Raw genomic sequence first — 12,572 nt, 5'->3', positions numbered from 1 at the left:
CATAATAAAAATATAATTAGAAATTAACACTAGAATTTACCACAAACAGAAAACAGTAACTTAATTTCTAACATTTGTCAATTTTAGTTGTCATTTTTGGTACACAGATGATGCTCAGACTTCTGGTATTTCTTTAGGAAATTCTCTCTTTGAAAGGGAAACCCTGAAGTATCTCAGCTGTTGTTTCTATTTTTACTTCTAGATGATTTTTTAATTATCTGATCTCATCAAGATGAAACTTGGTCTCAATAGTAAACATTTTTTTTTTCCTGGCATTATTGCAGATGGACAAGAGATTGAATTTTTAGGGCAACTGAGCTCTTAAAACGTCAGTTAACTAGAATGGAAAGGGTAGTTCTTATTCTTTTACATGTAAAAGCAGTTCCTTACTGTCCTCTAGTGGAGTAGTAGTATCCTCATGAACAACAACGGACATTCAAAAAAAGAAAAGTATTGACAAAATATTCATTTGACTGTATGTTGTTTACTCTTCTGCACCCAAAACCTCTGCAAGCTGCCTTTTGTACTTTAGTTGAAATACTAGTGAACTTTGAAGTAAGTAAACGTTATTATCAAATGGCAGTCTAAATAATGGTTAATTTCTACAACCTACAGATCTGCGGATACAGGAGACATGAGGCAAGTTTAGCAACATAACTCTTAAGTTATTGCTCGGGTGGCAGATACAGACCAAAAGATGGGGTACATCACATTTTCAAGGGGAGATGGCGTCTCAGACAGTAAGCTTCTCTAGTAAATACGCTGTGGAGTTTTGGCAGTATCCTAAGTGTAACATGAACCCAAGTACAGCTATACTGAGGGACACATACTGAGGCAGATACTTCCCCTAGGATACTCTCCCAGTTTCCTGTAACCCAAACTTAAGGAATGCCCGAGGCAGCAGTAGTATCTTTAACACATTCCATCCTTGATGACTGTTTTCCACTTTATATTCTCTTTTTAACCGCCCAAACTTTCTGTATCCATAACATGCCGCAGCGGTTCCATAGCCTAATCCCAAGTTCAGCCGGACATGTAGAGAAACGCTCCCTTCTGCTTGTAATTGAGCCTGCTACCTGATGCCCCTGATGAGCAACGCTTCCTGTTTACAGATTCCACACTTCATGACTTCATTGGCATCTATCATAGCCCTTGTTCTGTGTTTCCTTTTCAGATTAAGTTTTACCTTCTGCTTTGCAAATTGTGCCCTCTCCCTTGCTCTTCTATATTCTGGTTCTGTCAGTGTCCTCTTTCACAGGAAATAATTTAGTCAACTTTCTACTTTGCCTTCTCAAAACACAATTAGGCTGAATGCAAGAGGTACTAGAAGAACTCTTACAACCTCTTCCCTCTGTGAAGATTTGATGCACCTTTAAACAGGTACAATCTATGAGGTAACTTCTTTTATACCTGCTATGAGCAGAACTCTGTTTTTACACCTTCAAAGAGACAAAGACAGGCACAATGACTCATCTTTAAAAAGTCACATCGACTCTTCACATTATATTTATCCATAGGTCTGCAAATCCTGCTCGTCACACTTTTTCAATTAGCTCACTGTTTCCAATAAGCCATAAAACTATTAATGCTGCGGACTCCACTGATCTCCTCAGAGTCTTCTTTAAAATCTGGTGGCAGAATTGTCACTTTGTATTCCTTGAATAGCAAAGCTGCTTTTACGCTACAAATTCCATGCTACAGCTAAGGGCTAAGCTGTTTCCTCACTTTGGAATCCACAGGAGCACTCCCCAGTGCCGCCACCTTGCTGATGCTCACTTCATTGATGTTTTCTGCCACTTCACTTTACAACAGCTCCTCTTACCTCTTCTGCAAAGAAAGTTCCTTAAGCACTTCTGTAATGAACATCGGTCAAAACTGCAAAAATATCTAGCTTTTCTTTTTTCCTTACCTTTTAAATGTTCACATTACAGTGTGATCATTTACTGACTCTCTGTAAAGTTCCCTCAGTCTGACAATTACTTATAAATATTGTTTCAAAGAAGAAACTATTTTTTCCATATAGCCTTTTTCACAATGAATTTTAGGATTTGCTGTGTTATAATAAGTCTCCACTTTTGTTGTGAACATAACTTCTTTGTAAAGGCTCCCCCTAATTAAAAGCAACCTCCTACCTTACCTTCTTTGTCAAAGGCTTTTTTTTTTTTAATTGGCTAAGCATTTATTCAGAGCATTTATTGTTGCCTTATAAAATTTTTCAAGATACCTGGAAGATTTCCAATTTGGCTGCACTTGTCAATTTTCTTCAGTTTTCAAATTTTCAGGAAACTAGATTTCCCTCGCACGGATTCTTTGACCAACTGCTCCAAGAAATGAGTACTGTTTACAGTTGTGTAAACATCTACTGTCAGCACGTGCTAGTAAACACGGAAATGACTAATGATTCTCGTTGTTATTTGGCTTTCTGCCTTTGCCACGCAATAGGACATTCCTGTGTGATGCTAAGGCAACAAATCAATCAACTGAGCAGGTAGGATGGTGACAGTGCCTGGTGATACATTATTCTATTTTTCTGCAAGGCCTGCGATGTCAACCTAAGAGGATTATGTGCTTCTTAGTGCAGCCTAGATTTATTTATTTATTTTTTTGTCTTTTTAGGGATATGCCATAACCTCTCCACCAGCAGACCCTACAGCCACTCCTGTAATAACTGCACGAGGAACTACACAGTCCCATCCATCAAATATTTAAATACATCTTTTTTATAAAAACACAAACACATGTCTAAATAAACAAAATACATGAATAGGGAATTACATTTTTATATATACACACACACTATACTTTATATAGTATATATGTATACATATAAATGTATCTTCACTTTATACGACTATATAAAATCTGTCTATACTTTGTTCTTTTATTTTGGCTTAAGGTATATAAATACTTGCTTATTTTATGATCTCCTTTTAAAAGGTATTCTCTTTGGTTGAGCCTATCCCTGGCTGCATAGTGCTTAAACGTTTTATTCTTCTCTATCCTAGAACACTATTTTATTCCTAAGTATCCTACAGTGATCTTTGGCCTGTCTGCCTGTGTAAAAGCATTGCCTTGCCTCTGTGATACTGTATGTTCTTACTCTCCCATAAAACACCTCTACAGAATCCTTCATAATCTAGTGGACAGCAATCATCATTGCCTAAGAGAACTCTGTGCATAGCTGTCAACCAAATTTAAATGTTACAATGCTTATCTTCTTGTGAATAAAGCATAGAACTGAGTACAAACAGATGCAAATTAAAAAGAAAAAATTGATATTCTAATTTAAGCAATGTAGAAACATGGTGCTATACATTTTGCCCCAACACTGTAAGAAAAACGCTTAGACTCTATGGATTTCTATACTTCTGAACTATTAACAGTAGATACCTTTCATATTTAATTCAGTTTTATTACAAGTAGATAAAACTATTATTGCAATAAGAAAAGGGTTATATAAAAAAAATCCAGTGCAAAATGAAAGCATCCTACGAAATCTGCATTTCTGGTCCCATTGAGAGGCGTTTAAGACCTTGCAAGAACAACTGTGATCTCAGTGACTTCAAAGAAGTTACTTAATAACACAAAGATTAGACAGGATTTGCTGAAGTTGTAACTGTTGACTTCAAAGAAAGAAAAAAAAGGAGACTCGTTGTTTGACAGGTGCAAAAATTAATACAAAATGTATTAACACAATATGAAACAAACGTACATTAAATAGTTTTGTTTCCTGGTACATACTTCAGATTTTCAAATGAATTTTATAAAATTTACATATTTAATGAAATGATTTATCGTTGTGGAAAACACAGTTTTCTATTTCAAGTTTATATTAACTATAAATATCTAAGGACAGGAAAGATGCTCTTCAAGTTGCCCTACTTCCCCATCATTTATGTCTTCTGCTCCTTGCCTTTCGGAGAGAACATTACAGCATAAGGCTGCCGCCTTTTCGGACGTTGACAGGGAGCAAGATCCTCTTTAATATATCCTTAAAAGAAAAAGAACAAATATGAAGTAATAAATACAATATAATAGCATGAATGGCTTCAATTTCCTTTTTTGTTTACCCTCAGAAAACCTTCTGATTATGCCTCCCCGCTACCCTCTCTTGTAACTGGTTCTCACTTGAGAGAAAGTTGGGTATCCCGGGGTGCAGTATCATTAACGAAAACACTCAGCTGCTTTCTGGTAGATGACTGCACAGTAATGCAACACCAACAGGTAAGACTGAAGGGAAGAATGGAGGCTATGAACTGTTCATCTAAATGCAAAACACATTTAATTTTTTTTCCTGAAAAAGATTTTGTATAACGTAAGAGTAACAAGTATATCAGTACTGCAAATTCAGTTGGATAAAAAAAAAAAAAACACTTAAAAATGTATTCCCTAGTCACAAAGAGGAAACTTTAGGCACATGCATTTTGTGGGTCTGAAGGGTATATGCGTCTGTTTTGAGAGCATTCTTTTTTATTAGACTTACCAATCTGGAAGAAGCCAAACAGTAACCTACAGATCAAACACCCTTTGAACAGCTCTCTGATAAGAAAAGTGTATAGGAAATTTCTGTAACATGCTCAACTTAGCTAACACTGACAGTAAGCAGACACTTTATGCAGATCAGTTACAGCATCTGGCTTTTGTCAAACCCTTACTGTTTATCAGCAATAACATCCGCTGAAGTGAGAGTAGTAGATTCTGACTTCATAGTTGGAAAATGCTTTCTTTACAACCCCCAGTTATTAAAAAAAAATAATCCAATTGGTTCAAGGTACCGCTAAGAAACAGGAAATACACCCTACATACCCCCCTACTTCTGAGTGACAACTGCAATTGGTCGGTAGCCTCTCTAGCATCCTTGCTGCACTCTTGTGTAACTTGGCTCTTATGAAGAGAGGGCAGATGTAAAGTCTGCCTTTAATATGCTGTTGAGGACCATTAACAACTGAATAGCTCTTACCCTAGCAGAACAAGAAGACTGCTAAGAAGCTAATTTTAACAAGCATGCAAGCAGATTCCAAAGGGGTAGTAAAAGGCAATTTCCCTAACACGGTATCTCGATGGCCTGATGTTATAAATGGACATGGCTTAGCATTTAGACCAGCTTTCTCATTGGCTGGAACAGGTACAAGGCAACCAAGATTGGAAGTGGAAGGACTATGATTTGTTCATCTTAAAAGACAGCGATCAAGAAGGCTCTACAATGACAATTCTGTCTCATTACCTAAGGTAAAAGAGGAATGGACCAGCCACAGCCAAGCCTTACCTAGCTGGACACAAAGGGAGGAGAGAGACAACGCACAAAGGAAGCCGTGATTCAGCAGTGTTCCTGCTGGACTGACGGATTCACTGTCCCGTATGTGATACCAGAAACGGATTTATGGGCAAGAGCAAACTTTCCTGAAGCCTAACCAAGCCCAAGGAAGCTTAATGGCCTGCCAATTTGGTAACTACCTTAACCCCTCACAGTGGATATTTAGGAATGGGGAACTTGACTTCAACAGGAAATCTCACGTTTGATTCCCACAATGCTTGGAGGCCGAAAGCTCTGAACACCATGTTTGAAACGTACACATTCCTTGGAAATCCAGGTTCAAATTTAAGCAAACTCAACTCTGCACATCTTGATTAAGCAGTATGACTTGCACTATGAAAGTTACATAACTATCTAAAAATCAAGGCGCTCTGTTCTGAAAGATTATAATAAGTATTATACTGTAACACTACCACACAAGAACACATCCATACCCCTGGCTACATTTTCCTTCACCTGACCTGAAACTGTTAAGAGAGTGGGGGAAGATAAGTGAAGATTAATGTTTTGCAACCAGTATGAGAGTAAAGTAACTCACAGACAGTTCATATAGAACTCCTTATCTCAGACTTTCACCACTTCTGAAGAAATATACATATAGTACAGTACAAAAACTAATTTTTATACCAAACTCCAGGATTTAAAAAAACGTTTAGGAAAGAACAATTTCCCTTGGGAAGTCAAAAAAAAAAGTTCAAAAACCAAAAAAACCCCAGCTTTTGAGTTTCACTAATAACCAGGATGTAAGCATCTAACAACATCTGACCCTCAACTTTTCAGTTTTCATTTTGTGCTAAGGAGCCCTCAAGATACAGACAAAGGAGATTAGGGGTGCTGCCCATTTCTCCTCAGTAAGTACAATCTCAGCCTTTGCCTCTGAAAATGGTGACCCTGTTCTTGCTTTGCTTCAAAGACAAGGAGAGCTTTAATTAAGTTCTATAACAATACAAATTATTTCTGCCTTCTCTATCTAGGTTCTAGGAAAGTTTCTCTATGTTCCCTTCTTCCTAGTAGTACAGGTGCTGCTAAACAGAGACAATATTCTTTCAAACTTCTGGTTACAGGTAAGTAAACAGAGCTCAGAAAGACTGGGTGAGAAAGGCTGCTGTATGAGTATGAACTAGAGACAAATCCAGAAAACCATTTTAAAAATCAGCTTTAAAAAGTGCTTTATGAGCCATTTTTCACGCTAACCTCTTTCCATACAAGTTTGGGTGGAAGGAAATCCAACCTCCCAGAAATTTTCAGGTGTGTTTGGAGGAATGTAGCGAAATCTGTGTCTTGAACAGGCAGCTAGTTTCTTCTCTCTCTCTTCTTCTGGAATGTCTGCATAATACTGTGTGTTAGAAGAAGAAAAAGCCAAGTTAACACATTTATACATATACAGCAACTGCTTTACACAACGACACTGTCAGTCATTGTTTATTAACACAGTTATCTAAAAATAAGGGTGAAGACAGCCAAGAGTAAAGATTTGTTATCCCCATGACAAACATCTGGCCATTATCCTAAAAGTTTACAGAATTTACAGATTAAGCATAACCTTACAGTGGCATGTGTTAACTTTGTATCTTTTAACATACCACAGGTACAAGGTTTAGCAATGTGTATAATTACTTATGTCAACAGTTTTACTGACTGATTTTGTGAAGCTGTGACACGGGTGTTGAATTAGATAGGAATTCCCTAATAAACGAAGTTTCAGTTTACAGTTTCAAATAAAACAGAAAAAAATGAAATACAATGCATGCTGTAAAATCATTTGCAGTATCTAAACTTACTGAGCCTATAGCAAACAAGTCAAAATGCTTCCTGCTTTATTATCCTCGAGGTAGGTGTGCATGAAGAGCCAGCTTAATGTATGGTGACTGACCACTGGGACTCCAGAAGCTACCTGGACATTCTCTAGAGTATGCAGTAAATTGACTAGCTACTTCTCCCCCAAACACCCCCTTTCTTTTCAAAAAAAAAAAAAAAAAAAACCTGTGTCAGCTGAAAAGAGAAAAAGTATATACACCACCCTCCAAGCTTCTTTGCTGTGTGTTCCCTTAAGTAGCATCATGAAAAAACAGACTTTTTGGTGCAGTTCTTTAGCTTTTAGTTTAGCAACTGCTAAAAGAGCAACCTGACACTTAGATACCACAGGGTACCAAGGTATTTTCAAAGTTGAAAGCATTGTTTGGTTCAAGAGGCAAGCCAACACTCAGAGTCTGGATTGCACAAGAAACCTGGCCCTCACAGAAGTGGTAAAACAATTCCACCAAAATGATAATGTTATGTTTCAAAAATGCAGAATTAAAACCTCATTCAGTCAGCTGGAACGTGATCTAGAGTGGCAAACAGGAAAGAAACAATTCTGTCAACAGAGGTTACTTCCTGTCTCCATCTACTGGTAGTAGATCAGAAAACCTACTTACTTGGAATAGAAAAAAACAACAGGGATTTATTAGTGTACTTTACTAACAGATAGCTGATTTTGGGGAGGAGGATTTTTATTTCTGAGATGTAAATATTGATGATTATATAGATAAGAGTAACCACATGACTACTGCATGAACTAGGAAAAGTAGCCTTGCTTCATTTTAGGATTCTATAGTCTGTGGGAATTGCAGCTTTACCCCCAATATCAGTTCAGATTTCTCGCCTTTCTACAAACAGTGACACCAGAACATATTCTGCTCTAAAAGCCCTCGTTAGTACACGAAGTTGGTCTAGTAACATATGGGTTTCCTGGCCAAGATCAGAGAGATTCAGGTCATTAGTAGGCTGTACCCAAAATTTCAGATTACTGTTCTGTCTCTTACAAAGTCCTTGTACGTAGGACAAAATGGACTGCCACTGCCATAGGAAATACTCAGGAGTGGTGATGAGACCATAGTAAAAAGTTCTTCAGAGTATATCATACACTAAACCTAGCCTGCTCCAACACATCCACCAGCAGAGCCCTTTTTAGTCCCTGAATTTGGGGAAACTGAGTTTGTCACTGTCTGATACAAAGTTTCCTTAAACATCAAAAAGCCTACGGCCAAGACCAGAACTAAACTGGATTATCAACAGTTCAGGAATTGAGTCAGATGAAGTAAGGCCACGGTTACTTAGATGGACTTCTGAGACCCAGATGGAAAAATGCCTGCCACTCACTTAAAGATCTAGAGACTAATGAAAAAAGAGGAACAGGAAATCATCCAGTACACATCAACATTCACCGATAAAGAGTTAAGAAATGACATGGTGAGAGAGTCAACAAAACTAATTGTGCAAATTCTACAGTATCTGTGCAAACCCAATAGATTATTAGCTGAGTCTTATTTAAGGACAATTAGCAGTACACCTTATGTTTGTCCTTCAAAGAGGTGGAATTTTAGAAAACAGCCCACTAAAAATCTGCAGCGTACTGCACTGGGAAAGGGAGGGGTTAAAAGTTTATGATTACAAGGGAATATTTGTGGATCGAACAATGAAAAATACAGCAGAATTTTTGAGGAAACAAAAATGAAAAAAAACACAATCAAGCTAAGTGTGCATTCAAAAGAAAGTTGAAAGCGACTTTTTTTTTTCCTTTTTACTTTATTTTGTATTGCAGTTGGCATAGAATGAAAGTTATGTATGTGTCTGCTCTACGGAAAAAATAAGTCTGCTGTTTTCTAGATTGAGATCACTATCCACGACATCTGCAGTCCTCATAGAACATTTAAGCTAGGTTTTTCTACATATGAAAAGAAAAAATCTCATCCTGCAGTACCTTCATCATGAAAGAATTCTTTACAGAGCTCCACCTTTATTTGCAGTCTCAAAAAGAGAACAAATCCTTCAAATGCTAGTCATCAGTTTAGCAGTTACTTAGTCATTTCTGTAACTTAAATTTATATAAAAACATCTGACTGATTCTCCTGCTTAGAAGCGTAGCTAGACTTAATCACACTTACAAACGATACTTTTACAAACTACAAGCAGCGGCTCCTCCACACAGTCTCTCTCTGATCTCATACGAAGCCATCATAACAAGGCAAGACATCGTATCACATGCTTTACGCTGCGAAGTGAATGAGATGCTTCCACCACATTTTGCGATGAGGACTTAAAGGACTTAAGTAAGGCTTTGCCGAGGCACAAACAGAAGTGAAATCTCTCACGTCAGCTCGGAAGGACAGGTAATCCCTCCCACTCACATACTGCTTGTAGCACGCGGCCGAAACAATTTACTGATTTTTACCCATTCCCTAAACATTTCCTCAGACTTCACAAACTTTTCAAAACCTTGTGATTAATAAGCCTAGACTTTTCTAAAACATCATTTATGCTTCATCTAATACTCCTTTTTTCATAGGCATTTAATTTCAAGGTAGTTTTATTATGGTACAGTGATACAGCCAAGCATTACACATGTTCACGTTCATCTTGAATGGCCTAGACTAAAAAAATGTTTTCTGAAGTTTGATGTAGAAACCTAATATTGTAAAAATCGAAGCTGTTACTCTTTGCAAAGTTACCATTCTAATTAACATACCAGGAAGTAACAAGAACTGGATCGGCTGATCTATAGCTTACAGATACAGGAAATTGAAACAGTTAACAGGTGTCTCTAAGCCCAAAAAAATAGGCTAAAGTTGTTGTTGTTGTTTTGTGGGTTCTTTTTTTTTAAATTATTTTTTAATTTCCCTATCCCTTCAGCATCCAGTTTTCTTTCAAACTATCTAAATTAAACACTTTTTTTGGGAAAATGGTATTTATAAGTTGACTGTAAAACTTAATTATTTGTATTTAATGAGTTTTACCAAAGATATTTTTCAGGAACATATTTTTGTCCAAAATGCACTCCGCTTTTGAATTTTGAAATTTCTTCAGCTAAGTAAACGTAACTATAAAGTGAACAGCAGGAGAATCTATGAAAAATGTTGGTTCTAAATAGGTGTGGAAATTATATGAAAAGACTCCAGGTATAATTCACACTTGCAGAATATTTACTTATTAGATCATTGCCTAATTAACTCTAGCCTGAAGGTCTACTGTAACCAAATACATTACCAAATAACTTTACTATACATGTAACTATGTCAATATTTTATCTTTATACAAAGCATCTGAAAGCAGTTCAGTAATTTTAAAGGAAGAGAAAACTTATGAATGGAAAACCTAAAATTTCACACTTTTTCCCCGCTAAGGCAAACATTTTTTTAAACATTTGTATGTATATTTACATTGGCACCTATGCTGGTTTAACTGTCTGGAAACACGGACCCCTCAGAAAACAAGAAACAAAACAGAAATCAAGACATATGGGTACAACAGGAAACAGAACATAACTTATTCCAGTACCTGTGAATTTCAGTAGATTTTGTTGAACTACAGAAACTTAAAATCATTCTTTGACTAGCTAATGTATCTTTTATTAACAAAAACTGGTTCCACAGGATGGATCTATACTGTGAGAAGTTTCTAGCTTCATACAGGCATAAAAAAAGTTATATGCAGTTGCTACAGTTAAAAAAACACAACAATACAACTTGATAAACAGCTTTGGTGGACAATTTTTTGCTCACTTATGCACTGAAGATGACAACCAGACTCATAATTTCAATAGCACTTCCTAACTTAGATAGCAGAAGAGCTGGAAGACCAAAATTCAGAGCAGTACTTACTATTTCACATTCCTTACAAGTATGGCCAGGCAATTTTCTTCTTTCTTCTTTCTTCCTAATAACCTCAATATGAGGAAAATCCAACACTGTATTCTTTCTGAAAAGCAAAAATGTTTTCATATGATTGTACATTCATTTCCTCTGTATGTCTGAGAAAATTTCTTTTTTTTAGAATACAATAATGGATAGTTTCAAGAAAAGAAAAAAAATCACAAAATATCTACAAACCCGAACACATTGCATTTCATATATGAATAAAATTATTTTTGTAAGGAAAACAGTCCCAAGGTTTTTAAAATATATTATGATCCTTAGTTTAGGATCCATACCTCCAGATGTGTCTCAGATTTTTATGACTTTTCATCAAGTGAAAGTAAGTAACTTGATGTAAATTACTCAAAAAATACATCTTCTGAAGAATACATATTTTGTCTGGGACACAGAAGTTTTTACTCTGATTTCTGAAGGAGGAATATATGTTCTGGTTCAAGCACTGAATAGATTTACTTATTTTTTTAACCAATGTACTCTTTTTCAAAACCGGAAAACACTAAACAAATCTTCCTCTACAAAGAAAACACGCTGAGGTGTTAAAAAAAAAAGAAAAGCCAATAACTACTTAACTGAAGGCCATAATATCATTAGGAAATGAAGATTCACACTACCAATGATGATTAGGCAGAAAGGCAACAGAGGAAGCACTAAGAGGTACAGTTGCTTACAATTCCTCATTTATTGCCTAGAGGAAGGGGAAAAAAAAAGCCAGAGATATGGAAGTTTTTATTTGTACAAGCCACCCCTAGACTCTTTGATGATAAACTCGTGCATGGCTACTTGCCTATAGGAAACTGCATGGAACACAAAATGCTTCATTCAACAGGATTATAAAAAGCAGAAATATCATTCCTTTCATTTCAGCAATTAGGATATAAATGCCTCTCAATGTGTTTAGTCGTATCCCCCCCTTCAGCTTTTATCTAATGCTTTTATCTAATTTACTGTGTTTTACCCGTGCATCTTCAGCTGCTAGTAAGCTACATACAAACAGGTTTGTTTTATGGAAGAAAACGTTCTCTATAGGGAGGAAATAAAGAGCCTTAAAATGCCTGTATTAAACAAGCTACTTTTATTTCTATTTTTATTAGGCAAATTACCTTTCATCACTTTTGAAATATGGCTCCACAAAAGCTTTCTGTTTGGCTTTATCTTGTTTATCCTCATGTTCTGTAAATATACATGAAGAAAAAAAAATTACACGTCACATAAGGTTAACAGACTGCCTAGAGAAATGTCTGCAAAATGATATGCTGGAAATTATTAAGAAATATAAAAATGCCATGTGCATGCTGCTCTGAGGTGGCAGATTCAAAGAAAAAGCAGAAATAATATAGAATTGAACCAGTGATCAAAAAGCAGTAATGGAGAAGAAGGAAAAGAGCAATGGACAAACAAAGAAGATGAGCAGAATTGCAAAGGAAAGGTTGCTTAAAAAACAAAATATTGAGAAATCTCAGTATAGGCAGGGAAGCAAAGGAAGCAAGCAATTACAGTCATGATCTACAGCCAAAAACTTGTGATTCCTTTAAGAGTCACCTCACCGTACAGCTTCTATGTCAGCT

The 12,572-nt window shown here is 36.3% G+C and overlaps 1 protein-coding gene across 7 annotated transcripts in view; it reads right to left on the bottom strand.

Moving 5' to 3' along the window:
* Positions 1–2,827: 2,827 nt before the first annotated feature.
* The window catches only part of RBBP8 (RB binding protein 8, endonuclease), a 43,093-nt gene continuing 33,348 nt past the window's right edge, over positions 2,828–12,572 (bottom strand). For 5 of the 7 annotated variants that reach the window (XM_066992854.1, XM_066992851.1, XM_066992857.1 and 2 more), the window contains 4 exons: positions 12,108–12,177; positions 10,954–11,050; positions 6,509–6,650; positions 2,829–3,991 (listed from right to left, as the gene is read on the bottom strand). In XM_066992854.1, coding sequence (XP_066848955.1) covers positions 3,894–3,991; positions 6,509–6,650; positions 10,954–11,050; positions 12,108–12,177 — 407 coding nt within the window. In that variant the 3' untranslated portion in view covers positions 2,829–3,893. Of the gene's footprint in view, positions 3,992–6,508; positions 6,651–10,953; positions 11,051–12,107; positions 12,178–12,572 lie in introns of all 7 variants that reach the window. The other 2 variants (XM_066992855.1, XM_066992856.1) reach the window with 1 other exon arrangement.

The sequence above is a fragment of the Anser cygnoides genome, chromosome 2 (assembly GCF_040182565.1).
Source record: "Anser cygnoides isolate HZ-2024a breed goose chromosome 2, Taihu_goose_T2T_genome, whole genome shotgun sequence".
NCBI classification, from domain to species: domain Eukaryota; kingdom Metazoa; phylum Chordata; class Aves; order Anseriformes; family Anatidae; genus Anser; species Anser cygnoides.
The sequence above is the reverse complement of the archived record's forward strand: the minus strand, read 5'-3'. Positions and strand labels throughout refer to the sequence as shown.